The sequence below is a fragment of the Alligator mississippiensis genome, chromosome 6 (assembly GCF_030867095.1).
Source record: "Alligator mississippiensis isolate rAllMis1 chromosome 6, rAllMis1, whole genome shotgun sequence".
Lineage (NCBI taxonomy): Eukaryota > Metazoa > Chordata > Crocodylia > Alligatoridae > Alligator > Alligator mississippiensis.
This window is the reverse complement of record NC_081829.1, coordinates 56,387,040-56,402,016: the sequence shown is the minus strand read 5'-3', so window position 1 is coordinate 56,402,016 and position 14,977 is coordinate 56,387,040. Positions and strand designations below refer to the sequence as shown.

Here is a 14,977-nt window from a genome sequence, read left to right as displayed (position 1 = left end):
TTCTGAAATTTATCTAGATCAGACAATTACTACACAAGAAATTTGAAGAAGTAGTTTCATATAAAGTACATTATTCCAGAAGAGTCTACCTTTAAAATGAAAAAAACACAGAACTGTCTCCATAATTATATCTGTAAAACATTATATGCTATTTTTCAAATGAAATTACTGTCAGAGGGTAAAGAAGGGGAAAAATCAGTTTGAAACAAGAAATAAAAAGACGAATTAGAGAATGTTGTCAGAGGGCATGGAGAAACTGAAATCTTGTTAGAATGATTTTATAAACCTAGGTATTCAAACTGTTCTAGAAATTGTTCTACCTAGAATAAAAGCAACATGCCTTAGCTAAACACAAAAAAACCCAAAGACAGCTACACCTCAAGACCTAAATCATTATTTTATTCTCAACAGGAAGAAACAATGTCCATTCTTAATTTTAAAAATCTTTAGTCTCCAGACAGAGTTTATGAGGCGTGATCCAAAAGCTACTGGAGTAAACTGAGTCAGAAGTCTAGAACAACTGAGATGGAACATTACGAATGTTCTGTGTTAGTGGTGGATGCGAAGTATCTTTCTGTTGATGCTAGACTCCACTAATGTGATCACACTTTATTATATTACATATTCTGATTATTTTATTACCTTTTGTCCTGGCATGAGGCTCTTGGACGACAGAATGGTGAATCCATCCCCAGGTCCATCCTCGGATGTTGAATTTGATGCCCCTTCTTTTTCATTCTCCTTATGTTTGTTCTGGTGGGGGGGGAAGCAACCATCAGAACAAATCAGGAAAAAGTTGGTAAGTGTCATATTTCAGAAGGTGAAAGCAACAAATCTGACCTTTACAGGATAACACAATAGCATAGCTTTTTGGTAGCTCTGTAGTCCTACAGTGTTTCATTGTTTACCTAATACAAAAGGATTACTGGTTAAGGTGAAACATTACAGAGGTTTGTAATACTTTTGCGACTCAGCAGTATGCATACATGCCTATGTAGTTCATTGAGCGTTTTTGTAGTGTTTGCTTACTTTGGCCACTACGAAAGCAGATGCTGTACTATGAGTACTCAAACTAAAAGATATAACTAAATGTACTAATTTAAAGAAATCTCATAGGAACTTCCTAATAAAGCAAATCAACAGAATGCCGATTAGCAAATTTGTGAAGCGTTCCATATTTAAACAAATGCTACACAGTGGCAGCAATTAGTCTTGGTGGAAAGAGGGATAAAGAAGTGTAAGAGGGATAAGAGGTGGGTTAATGTGAATACCATATTTTATCAGATTATCTCACTCATACCCCAAAATTAGCCTTTCAAAATTGGGGTGCCTGTCAACCCACTCTTTTTTAATGGGTTGATGTTCCACTAATCTATTCTTTGGAAATGTTGCTGTCTGTTAGCTACTCCTGGTCTCTCTTCTCCTATTTCACAGCCCTGAAGACCATGTTTAGCTCTTTTCAAAATCCATGGGTGTATACCCATGGAGTCCAATCTTCAGCAGCAGCTACAGTTTCAATTTGTGGCTGAGCAACCAAGATCTGCTAACAATTCAGCTGTGAAAGGGATAAAACTAGCTTTTGCCCGAGTAGGAATGGGAGGGTGAGTGAGCTGAGCAGTAGGCAATGTCCCTACTCTATGCAGCCATAACTGAAAAAAAATCTCTTTTTCTTCATTCTGTTTTCCCCAAAATAAAGCACATTTCTTATTTGGGGATGTGTGTATGCAAGAAAACATGGTAATTCTTATTAAGTAGTTTTACTTCCTTCTTAAAAGTGGTCTCTATATATTTCCATATTTGTGGTTGTTTAAAAATGTAATGTAAGCCCCTAGTAAAATGGGTTAAACTATTGTACTATAGTAAAGATTGTGCAACTGTTCTCCTAAAATAAGTATTGGAGCTAAGTGCCAAGTCAAGAAAATACTGCTGCAGGTATGAATGGAACTCTAGGTAGAAAATTAGTTTCCCTGCCTAAGATGGACACCCCGCTTGATTGCATATTATCTATTATAGAAGGAGCTCTAAAACATTCAGGAAAAGGTGTTTTCTTTACACTGTCACCAAACACTTTAAAATTCTAAGTGACGAACAGTTTATATCCAAACAAAATTGTGCAGATGTTTTAACACTGAGGGTTTGCATCCTCACACAATTCTGGAATGAAAAAAATGAGACACATTCTCAGTTCCTTCTAACAAAAAGGAAAATTTAGGGTGAAGGTATAGGAAAATCTTGGGATGGTAGAATGACAACATGTTTTGGTTGTCAAGTGGATAATGGTATACTTTGCTGATTCATTGTGGGGCTTTTGAGACTAGGATAAAAAAAAAAGTCAAGGGCGGTGAATGACAGGGTGTGTTTTAAATATTAGAGCAGCTTTTCCATGTAGCCGTTGTAAAGGCCTACTGATTTTATGGGTTTTCATGAAAGCACTATGTGGGGAAATGTGAATGAACTTACGAATTGTCCTTTGAAGCTCTAAAGGTTGTCTGTCACCACTTTGGAAGTTCCTTATAGAAATTATTTAATGACTCATTTCTCATTTGATTTTTAACATTTAGGGAGAAACTCCTGGACTATGTAATTCTCACTGATTATATCCTCTCCCTGCCACTTTTGGTGGTCATAAGCAAATACCAGTCAAAAAAAGACAAAAGAAATGAAGACACCTGTTTTTTTTCTTTTTCCCTTTGCCATTCTATCAGTCTCCCTTACCTCCTAAAACACCACTCTGGGCTCCTGCTTACCTTTTTGGGGGTCCAGGCTTTGGTGGCCTTTGCTTTCTTCCCACCCTTCTTGCTTGCCAAAGGTTTCCTTCCTCTCTTCTCAGGAGATGGGGAAAGAATCGTCTCAGATTTGCTTTTAGCACCACGTTTTTTGGCAAGGAGCTCTGGTTGAATTCTGGGTAGGACACCTCCACTTGCAATGGTCACTCCCTTTAGCAACTGCAGGGCAGTATAAAAAAGTATGACTTATTTATTCTAATCAGCATCCTTTACCCAATATTCTAGCACTCTTGCCTCAAGCTGCTGTTAATTGTATATAGTGAAATGCAACCATTAAGTGGCATATTTTAAATGCTTGTTTTGTACAGTAACTCTCACACCAACAGAATACTTCACAATAATTATTTAAAAGCATAGTTAAATGAATGGGTTTAAATTAAAGTATGCTGGCTAGGTCATAGAGAACTACAGACATAAGAAGAGCATTTAAGGAGGTCTCCATCATGTAGGCCTTATATGAAAAATACTGAGCTATACTTCTAGTTAGCAATCCAGTAACAGAGGAAGGCTAAAAAGGATATTTACATTGTAACTGGAGTTGTTTTTTTGTTTAAATGAGTTGTCTCCATGTATCTTACACTCTTGGCATATCCTGTGCACTCAAAATAGGAGTTTCTGGCCAGTGGTGCCACTGGGGCCAAGCATGGATCCCAAGTGTCTTGTACTTGTGCATCAAGGGCAGCCTGGGTTCAACTCCACTTCAGTTCATTGCCACCCCAGACTCTAATCAGTGGCAGAACTCTGAAGCAGGGCTATTTGTGTAGGGTATATATAGGGACAACACATCTCAAAAAAACTCCAGATACTGTACAGTTAATTAACTTGTTAGTGTGTATATTACGCTCCTGGTGACCCATATAAGCAGTGATGCAGGTATGAGTTTACCTAAACATGTGTTGTATACATAGATCTGCTAAAAGAAGTGTCCTTTATGGAAGCTTCCAGTAATTTAAAGGGTTTAGTGAAGGTGTGTATAGAACACCACCTGGCTGGTTTGCAGATAAAAACAGTGCTTCTCAAAAAACAGCAGAGGCTGTTTGCACCCTGGTGGAATGGGCTGTAATATTACCTGGAGGAACTAATGCAGGTAATTCATAACATACTTTGCTATTTCCCTAAACCCTTTAGATAATCTTTGAGCAGAAATAAGTTAGCCTTCTATTGTATCAGAATAAAACAAAACTAGGTGGGGGGGCGGGAGTTCTGAAGGGCCTAGTTCAGACAATCGGCAAAAGCCCTACAGGTACTGAGAGAAACCAGCTTAGATTCTCACCGATTAGAATGTGATTTGCAAAAGTTGACTGGTAAATAAACAGTTTAAGAGGAAATCTGATGATACTTATGGCAAGAATTTATGTTGTGGTCTTATCAGAATGGAAAAATGTGTAAAAGATTTTATAATGGATGTTCATAGCTCCCTGTCCTAATATCTGAAGTAACTGCTTCAAGAGAGGTTTTTCCAGGTAAGTGTAACAAATAAAATAAAGGTTTGAGTAGGAGATCCACAATACTCAGAAGTACTACATTAAGGCCCTGGCTTGGAATAGTTCTTGTGTGAATGGAAATATTTTTGTAAAGCCCTCCAAATGGCTAAACATGGTGGAGTGAGGGGAAAACATTACCATATTTTCTTGCATACAACATACCCTGCCCTAGAATATAAAACACACCTTGTTTTTGAAAGGCAGAACAAAGGAAAAAAGATTTTTCCTTGTAGTAGGTAACTGAGTAGCAGCAGTTAGAGACCCGAGCCTACTCACTGTTCTACTCCCAGTAGATCACTGCAGATTTTACTTTTGGCTTTACCCAGTAAGTAGCAGAACCTGCTCTTATTGTCTTTCTCACATACAATGCACACTCTAATTTCCAGCGGCTTGTTTTGGGGGGAAAAGGTGCATGTTTTATGTGAGAAAACATGATGTATACCTCCTTATTGGAGGATAGTAGACATTAATAGGCATTAGCTTCACCTTCAGAGAAAAAATTGAAAGTCAAGATGTCTCCAGAAAGAGTATGTAATCCCAATTAGTAGGCATTTATGTCAATTTATGTTGTACACATCAAACTGGATATCTCTTTTGCTTAGACAGGCTTGTGTGGTTGAATCTTTTATATTTTATGTATCTGAACAGGAAAAAAAAAAGATTCTACTATCCATTCAGGAGTCATGCCATGAGATATAAGGAAGATGGGTTTGGGTAGAGAATGGTTCTGTCATTCTAGGATATCAAGCCTGAAATTATGAGTTAAACATTTTAGAGGACAGCTCACTGAATCCGTTCCAAGTGCCAAAACTACCTCAGCCAATTGCTATATCCTGTTTGTTCTTTCTGAAAACCTTGGCGAGTAGTGGAATCAGTAGATAACTGCACTAATGCAAAGGTACACCGAACAAAGAATTGATGTCTTCTTTTCTAGATGGTTTCACTGTTCTATGGTAACAAATGCTTTGTTCTGTCTTCTATCTAGAGTAGGAATAGTATCTATTCTGTTTTCTTTTATTCCAAGAATTTAAATTCCAGGAGTGAAATGTGATGCACAAATTCTTTAGGGTATAATGAGCATCATCCATTTTCACTTTGAATAAAATGAAGCTCTCAAAATACAGGATCATCCATTGGTGATTGAACTTCACTTAAGGTTTCCAAAAAGTGGAGATCAGAAAGTCAGTCTTATGACCCTAGATCTTAAATGTGCACAGCAGTATCTGTAGTTTCTAGACTCGCTTGTAAATAGGTTCTTCCCACTAACTGCCCTTCAGACATTAGGGGTCTCAAGTCTTCCCTATGTTTCTGTGGCAATTTATCATCAAAATGTAAAACTTTACTGCAATATAGGCAATTATAACATTCAAATCAAGTCTGGTAATTTGAAATTATGTACTGTAAATCATGCAGAGGAATAACATGCAAGACTGAATGCATGTATTTGTTTTAGCTTTTTCAGCTGGACTTTTCTTAGATTGACAGCATCTACTGTTGTTATTCAGTGCTGCAACCAGTAAACAGCCTTGTACTGAGTACAAAGATAGATATTTTGTTTCCACAGACAGCATTTTAAATTGGTATGACTAATGATAGTGTCCACCAAATATTTTTTGCAAAATCCATTAAAGCTTCATTTATAAGAGCCACTCTTTCTGGCATACAGATTTTGACAAGTCTCCTACACCTCTGCAAGTGAAATCTGGAGCTATTCAGCTATGTTTTTTAATTAAGCCATGTAACCTTCTATATTCTTCTGGATAAAATGGTGTTGATGGGACTACTGCCTCATAGGCAGTGATGCCTAATAGCCTATTCTGGAGCTGTTCCTCCTCAGAAACATACTTTGAAAACTGAGGATTGTCCAGGGGCATCTGAGGTGGCATCAGTCTCTTCTTACTAAAGAAGAACTTTAGCTGTAAGAGGGTTGGGGAGTGACCATAAAAAGCCCAAGAATTCTAGTACAATCATGCAGGTAGAGTATATGGATAGGAAGTTGGTCCCCCTTTTTTTTGGATAAAGGCATATATTTAACCTCATATCCTATAAGGTGTCTTTGAGGCCCCCAAGGAGTCTGATAGAGCCCTCCCGGGAGTGCGGGTGGGAGGCTGCTGCTGCCACCTGGGACTGGCACTGGGAGCTGAGCCCAGTGGAGGGAGGTGGAGTGCAGCCCCGGCACTGCGCTCCACCTCCCCCCACACTGGGCTCAGTTCCATGGGGCTGCAAGCCGCTGGGCACTGAGCCCGGTGAAAGGAGGTGGAGCGCAGCCCCGGTGCTGCACTCCATCTCCCTCCACCAGGCTCAGCACCAAGCGGCTTGCTGCCCAGGGGAGGGAAGTGGTGCACAGCACCAGGGCTGCCTCCCTCCACCAGGCGGAGTTCCCAGTGGCTCACAACCCTGTGGAACTCAGCCCAGTGGTGGGGGAGGTGGCATGCAGCGCCGGCTCTGCCTGCCTCCCGCCACTGGGCTGGGCTCCATGGGGCTGGTCGAGCCAATCAGAGTGTAGCCCCGTGTTGGGAGGTGGGCAGAGCTGGCGCTGTGCTCCCATTGGCTCCGCCAGCCCCACAGAGCGCAGCCCAGTGGCAGGAGACGGGGAGCACCAGGGGTGTGCTCCCTGCCGGGCTGAGCCACATGGGGCTGTGAAGCCACTCGGAGCACAGCCCTGGCTTTCCCCTGCCTCCCACCACCTGGCTGGTGCTTTGAAACTTGAAATGGTTTGAGGCTGTTTCGAAGCCCTTTGTTTCATTTTGATTTCACTGTTTTGTGCTTGGAACAAGTCGAAACAGTGTTGAAACGAAACAGCTAGCGAAATTTTGTACAGCCCTAATAAGCAGTCCGTGCTAGGAGGAGGCCAGAAGCAAGGAAATGGCAGATGGGCAAACTACAGTAATGTCATGTTTAGCTCAGGTATAAGTAAGGGAGACACTAGCTCTTCTAAAAGTTGGAAGGCAGAACTTTATGATTCATGGACACCAGTATAGTGATGTGTACCTAGGGTACCGCATACCAGGGCTGCCAGAGTAATTGTGCTTAGTACTGACACAGTACTGAAACAATCAATACTGAGGAAAGGACTGCAACTGGTGTCAAAATACTTGGTGCACCACTGACCTCAGAGGCTATAGCCTTAGTATCAGCCTGGCAATCACTCTTATCTAGAAAACAGCAAGCAACTGTGCTACCTTTGAACTTCCTGGTTTCCTGATTTAGTCTGTGGAGTCTTTCTTCAGAAGGACTGAATAAGTAATTCAGACTTCTTAGCAGAACCTTTGTGAAGACATCTGCTTCTGATCTCAGACCAGGTTTAACCGGAATGGTCCTACCAGTGTCCCTTGAAGCCTGAACCTTGGGAATTGGAGTCCTGGAGCTAATGTAACCTAAGGTAGAGGGGAACATTCCATCCAATGGAATCAGTCAGACCCAACTCCAAGGAGGCTAATAAAAAAAAAATTAAGTCACTATTTTTTACTTTTTAATGTTTCTTTGAAAAGAATTTACTCATGTCACACTGGGAATATGGGGATGTCCCTAAACAAAAGCACTATGAAGTACGCCCACATTTAATGTGACTGTCCATTATGAGGTGGCAGATATTTAAATCCAAGACGCTTAGGTTGTGATCTTCCAAAATCCTGGTACTAGGAAGGATCCCACTAAGAACAATTTAAATGGAACAAAATCTTCTAAAACTGTGCAGTAAAGAACTACGTTTTACCAAAATGATGCAAATGGGCAATCACCAGATAAATATAAGGCTAATACTAATATATGCCTATCTAAAGTTTAAATCAAAAAGAGACAGTTTGAGTACATGGACACCATGAACTCCATTCCAAAGGCAATTCAGTGAGCAGGAACTGATTGTCCATTGGACCCACCTTGCCCTTTGTGCTCTAGGTATGGTAATTCAGGAAGCATGTATGGTCCCAGTAAACATTGCTGGCCAAAAGACTGATCTCTAGCACATAGGGCGCATTTGCACCAAGAGTGGAATACACGTATGCACAAGCACTTGGGGATAACCTATAAGTTATAAGCAACTATGTGGGATGGTGGCATATCTATACCTATCTATGGGGCTACTGAAAGAGTGGTCCCTGAAGGACAGCCAGTAAAATCTTTCCCACAAAGTCAGCTATGAATTCACATAGCATCTGAAAACTCTTTTTAAAAAATGGGATCTTGAGCATCCATATCTCACTTGACAGAACATGCAGCTTGGCCATTAAGACATAAAGAAAAGGGGTACCTAGTGCTCTTTTCCACTCCCTATGTGAATAAAAACCCAACACACAATGACACTTTTGTCTTTATGTTGGTAGATGGATTTTTGTTTCATTTTCTGTTGTGATAGCCATTCTGGTCTCATCCAAATTCAGACTGGAGTGTTTGAACTACACTGTGTGGAGAAGTCCATACACTAAAATATTGAAAGCATACCTGGTTCAACTCCTCATCATTAGCAACTGCCAGGAGGATGTGTCTGGGGGCAATTCTTCCCTTTTTGTTGTCTCTTGCTGCATTTCCCGCTAGTTCTAGTATTTCAGCTGCAAATGCATTAGAGTAAAAATCAGAAACAGAATAGCAAATCTACATCTAGATCTACTTTTAATCTACTTGAAGGCCCATTTATATTTCCAGAGTGGCATAAAGTGACCTTAGTACCAATGAAAATCAGGCTAAAATGACCATTTATTAAAAGATTCTATTAAAACTTATATACAATCTTCCACTCTTCCAAAATCTTCTCAAAATTAATGCTTTATACATTTTTACAAAATACCTTACCCTTCCTATTTCTTCCAAAGGATAAGCACTGTACAAAATAGCATGCCAAAAAATTGTTCATGTAATTCTGTATTGTTTTTACAAATCTCAAGTTGAAATGCCCTTTCAAAAATAAGCATACAAAATAAACATTAGCAATCCAAAACTGACCATGTAAACCCACAATACTAAAGCAGGTTGAGCACGTAACAAAAATCCCTTGAATCTAGGAAAGAACATTTAGACACAGCAGGAAGGATTCTCAGAACTAAATAAATAAGAATATTGATGATAAACACTGGGTTCATCTACATGTGCAATTAATGGGTAGGTCTTTGTGCAAATATTAATGCAAAGCAATAAGCTATGTAGCTTATTGCTCTGGAGTTCATTGCTCCGAGCATGCCATTTGCACGTGCACCCAGGACCACAGCACATTGAGCCAGGTCATAGCAGCCTTGGTTGGAAGGGGATCCCAGGGGTCAGCCTGCCAGTCTGGGGGTGCTCTCTGCAGCTCAGCATCCTGTGGAATGGCTGACTGGGGCATGAGGGTGCTTCAGTGTCAGGCTAGCTGGTAGGCAACTCCCACACTAAAGCACTCTTGTACCCCAGCCAGCCAGGGCAGTGTCTACGTGTGTGCTGCTAGGGGGTAAATTAGTTTACTCCAATCTAATAGGGGCGCATGTGCAGAGGCGCAACATTTACTGTGCAGCTAATTAGTCTACTGTGCAGTAAATGTCTTATGTAGACGTGCCCAATGCAAAGCAATAAACTTTGGAGCAGTTTGAACCAGAGTAAACTACTTGTGGGTGCAGCATCTACATGTACACCCAGGACAGCAGCAATCTGAGCTGAGGCAAAGCGGGCCCAGGCTGGCACAGGGTATGAGAGGTCAGCCCTGGGCTCTGGGTGGTGACACTGGGCAGCAGAGAGGCTGGCTGGGGCAAAAGGGTGCTAAAACCGTAGAGCCGTGCAGCTAGGCAGCAGGCAGTAGTATGGCCTCCAGCTGGCTGGGCACAATTTATGCCCACAGTCAGGATCTACACCTGCATTTAACTGCAGTAAGTTATTCCAGGATAAGATAGTCCTGTCACCGACAGTACTGAGGCTTTAATTAGTTTACTGCAACCTAATAATGTCACAAATAATTAGTCTACTCCGTAGTTAAGTGCATGTGTAGACATGACCACTGAGGCTTATTTGTAGGGTTATGTTGAAGATCAGAGAAATAGAATAGGAAGGACTGGGCCTTGACACACCAGTGTGAAGCTTTGTTTGAGAACAGGACATAATACTATGGTTTAAATGCAGTAGGCAATTTTAGAGATTCTGAGTGTATTCACTGTTAGTTGTGAATTCCTTTTAGAGACTACCGGAATTGAATGTCAAGGCATGGGGCTCTTTATCTGGGTATTTTTTGTTCAAAGCAAGCGTAAGAATGATACCAAAACATTTCCTCATTTTCAGTGTCCAATTTTCCCTTCCTTTTGTGCTTTTTACATGAAATAACAGCAAGTCAAAAACCTACAATTGTATCAGTTCTCCAGAGGCTGCATTCTATTCTTTCCTTATAAACAAAAGTAACTAACTTGAGAGAGAAGGCTGAGAGGTGATCTAGTGGCTGTTTACAAACTCACCACGGTAGGACCAGCGAGAATTGGGTGAGGCTCTGTTCCCCTAGGCACCACCCGGGGTTACTAGGAATAATGATCACAAATTGTTAGAGAGAAGGTTCAGGCTGGACATCAGGAGACATTATTTTAGTTAGGGCTGCCAGGCTCTGGAATGGGCTCCCAAGTGAGGTGGTGCTCTCTCCTACCTTGGGGGTCTTCAAGAGGAGGCTGGACAGATATTTGTCTGGGGTGATATGACCTGGCACCTGTTCCTGTCCGGGGCAGGGGGTCGGACCTGATGATCTCTTTAGGTCCCTTCCGACCCTAAGTACTATGATACTGTGATTGACAAATACAAAGACTTCCAAGGAAAACCCAGCTGAAATGGACAAAAAAGCTAGCTGACTAAAATCCAAGGCCATCAGCAAAGGGCCTCTCAGTTCATGGGTGAAATACAGGTTTTCAATTTTCATTAACTCAGTTAAAATTGCAAACCTGTCCTCCAATTTTTACTTCTATTAACTATATAAAATTAACTCCGAGCAGCAAAATATGGATGCTAAAGCTGAAAAGTTATTCTTTGGTGGTATTGGCAATACACTGTATAAAATGTTTAGCAGCTGTTTAAAATACAAACTAGTCGACATGCAAGAAAAAAGATTGGAAGAACCTTATTAGGATTACAAAGTCAAGTATGAATGAGGCTGGGGGCCTGCGAAGAAATAGTATGAGATGAGATAATTAGAAAATGTACTTTAACACATGCAGGGGGATGTGGATTAAGATTGCACAAGCAGCTTTATTTCTGGTATTGCCCAACTTTTGGGCATTTGACTTTCCAACCTGTATAACGTTCTTTTAATGCAGATTTGTGTGTGTAATTTCCTAAGGTTTTAAAAAAAGTTAATTGAAACATTTTTTCTGTATTATGTCATATTAATGCCCACTGGCCATCAGCAGGGCTTGAACCATTAGATTCACTAAGCAGACTCTCTGCCACATTAGCTAATGGAGTAAGTAATAACAATAGGAGGTTGTCCACTACATTGATCAACAGTAAGAGAGACAGTCTTTGCAACTAGATGTCATAGATATGTGCTAACAGGAGAATGGCGAAAGTCCAGAAAGAGAAGCTACTTACCTATTCAGTAATGCATTCTTTCAATTGTGTTATTCATACATACATTCTGGTAATATGTGTACCCGATGCACTCAAATTCATAGGCTCTTGGCCAGCATTGTGCATATAGTGTACCCCTTAATGTCTTCATGCCTCATATTAAGGGCAAAAAAAGTGCAGGGTACTGCAACCACCATTCTGTTTCCTCCAAACTACAGAATCTTAGAGGGTAAAAGCCCCAGGCAGAGGGGATAGAAGATGGGTCAGGGATATATGCATAGGGTACAGGTAGGTAAACTCACTGATTCATTCATACAATTATCTGCATATACATTACGTACAGATACACATATAGATCCATGTATACATTATTGCTTCCAAGCAGTGAACAAATAGAATAGAGGTGGGAGCTTAAGAGTTTTAAGAAAATAAAGATTGTAGAACTTCACAAAATGCAGCATCTGATCTAGAAGCTTCAGTAATTATCTAATTCCTTATGAACATAGGAATGTAATCCAACAAGACCGCTTTCTATGTTTCTCCCAGAATCATTTCTCAAGATGTTGCTGAAGCTACAGTGAACACTGAAAGTGATAGGGTGATTCAGCTTAGCTAACTTGTGTAACATGATTTCAAACAGAAGTCCACCTTGACAGGCTCTAACATGATATGGCTGTGCTTTCATCTTCTTGGAACAGTCTGAGTAAAGACTTAAACAGTTTTGTTCTTTGTAGATAAAATGCCAAAGAAGATCTGACATTTAAGGTTGAAGAGAAGCCTTCAACTTGGACACATGAGGGTTAGAAAATAAACACAGGTGTGCTGGATCAAATGAACCTCTAACTAAAGTCAGCAAGAACTAGGATGTTCTTGCTGACTTTAGTTAGAGGTTCATTTGACTTTAGTTAGAGGTTCATTTGACTCAGTCCAACTAGGACTTGCACCTGGCAGCCCTCCCCAGGGTGCAAGTCCCTGGATCCGCGCCCTAGTGAGAGGAAGCTTGGCCTACTTTTCTCACCTGGGACCAGTGCCCCCCGCTCGCCTCCCTGCCCAGCTGCAGCCCCCCTGCACACTCCCCTCCTGGCTGCAGCCCCCCACAGCTTAACAGCATCAGCAGCCAAGCTCTTGGCCCCCTGCACAGCAGGAGGCAGCACAGCTCAGTCCCAGCCGCCAGGTATCCGCCACCTCTGCCATAGCAATTTTCATCCAAATCAGGCAAGAAATGACAAAGATTTAGGCATTTTTATTGCACCTGTCTGGCCTCTTGTAGGCACTCTCTTGCCACTTTGGAATGTGTACCCAGTGCCAGCTGCAGGGTGTGTTCCTGTGGCCTTAACGTCAGGCCACATTCACCCTGAAGGAGGCCCCAATACTCACCTACCGTGACTTGATCTTTCCCTTCAGTGGTGGGGCTCCTTCTAGCTCCTTGCTGACCAGGTGCTACCCTTAGCGGGTGTTCTTGGGGCTCCACCTCCCCTATACCTCAGCCATGCACCAGTCCTCAGGCTGGCCAGATGACGTCTTTGCTTGTCTCCTTTTCCCCCTGCTTGTCTCCTGGCCTCCTCCTGATCTGTGAAGGTCATCCGTGACCCCTCTCCCTGCCTCAGGATAACTCAAAACAAAATTAAAACACAAAAGGAAAGGTTGGGATACAGGGCCTCAGCCCACCCCACTCATGGGTCTGGTGTCTGTAGGTCCAAGGTCCCTTGACGCATTTATCCCTGGCCTGGTTGCACTGCTGGGCCGCTGTGGTGCCTCCTTCAGTTGATCCCAGGACCCCGTCGGGTTCTGGCCAGGATTCCCTCTGGGCTGCCGATGCAGCCTGTGTGTAGTTCGGAGAGCAGCCTTGCTGTCTGGCTCTGGTGGTGCTCCCCCGGCCATTTCCTGCCCACCAGCTTTTAAATTGGCTGGGCAGTGGTTTTTGATGATGTCATCCTCCTGCGCCATCCCCAGCTGGTAATAAAAATGGCTAACGAACCGTAAGGGCGGTTCATCTCAGTGTGGCTCCGCTTCTTCTAAAAAAGGTAAGTTTGCCCTGTCCTCAGGGCTTTTCTCTTTCTTCCCAAGGCTGGCTGGCCCTGCCTCGGGTCCTGCCATGGGAGGGGGCTTGCGTCCCCCTGGGACGTTCATGATTCCCCATTATAGCCTATGGGCGAAATGTCAAAACTCACTGAAACAGCGAAACAGTTCCAACGAAACGGGACAGTGCTTCGAAACGAAACGACAAAATCAAACACTATCCCTTCAGAATGGCAAAATGGACATCAAAATGAAATGGTGTTTCACACAGCCCTACAGAAGAGAGACAGGGCAGGAGGTGCAAAAGTAGCCACTACTGCAAGTAGTGTGGCAGGAGCTGGCACTGCCCCATGCATTGTGGCTGCCGTGGGCAAAGAACTGCCCTATTACATCCCTAGGATGGGATCGCTAATATATAGAAACATCTTTGCAGAGCTTTTCAAAACCTCAGTTAGAGCTGGGTGATTACTGTGGATGGTGTGGAGAAAGAGCTGCCAGATGGACTTTGAATGCACTAAGTAAAAAAATTGTTAGTTTCAAATATAGCAAATAGTATAAGTATTGGGAGTTGGGGATTTTTTACATCAACTGGAAAATCTTGTCCACCTTGCCAGGTAAGCCTGTCTCACAGAACTTCTCCTTCTGCTCATTAAAATATTCTGGACAGGTGCAGAACAATTCAAGCCAGCAGTCAAGCAATGGGATGAAAGGACTTCTTATTCAGGTGCAAGATTTTCTGTTTTGTTTTATGATAAAAGATCTGAAAGCACAGGCAGGCATCTTTGGCTGGCAGATCTGCTGATTCATATTATCTGGGAAACAAAACTACCTAAGGCAGGCAGAGCAATCTGTCAGTTTAGCCAAGTCCTATCTGAACTTGTGTTGTGTGCTTAGTGGGACCAGTGATTGATTAGGCACACCTGAAGACTCCTGCTAAGATGTTAGACAGGTAGCCTTGGTTCCTGCCTCCTCTTGACTTTAAGTCCGACAATTCTTGTTGCACTGTGTTGCAAATAAGTCTACCTGAGAATGATCTCATTTGGAAAAAGTGGTCCACATGATCAAGTCTTTAGTCTCTCACTTATAAAAAAAGAAATCATTCCAGCTCTGTTTGCTATACTAAGGAAATATGGTACTAGGTAAACCAGTTCTTTAATCTGATTACTTCTTGACATTGCAGGATGGTCT

General features: G+C 42.1%; 1 protein-coding gene across 3 annotated transcripts in view; it reads right to left on the bottom strand.

The window, feature by feature from the left end:
- The window catches only part of LOC102571775 (core histone macro-H2A.2), a 43,536-nt gene that overhangs the window by 15,093 nt on the left and 13,466 nt on the right, over positions 1 to 14,977 (bottom strand). For 2 of the 3 annotated variants that reach the window (XM_019484375.2, XM_014609333.3), the window contains exons 3-5: positions 8,711 to 8,817; positions 2,748 to 2,945; positions 643 to 753 (exon numbers count right to left, since the gene is read on the bottom strand). In XM_019484375.2, the coding sequence (XP_019339920.1) occupies positions 643 to 753; positions 2,748 to 2,945; positions 8,711 to 8,817 (416 nt within the window). The remainder of the gene's footprint in view (positions 1 to 642; positions 754 to 2,747; positions 2,946 to 8,710; positions 8,818 to 14,977) is intronic. The other variant, XM_014609334.3, reaches the window with a different exon arrangement.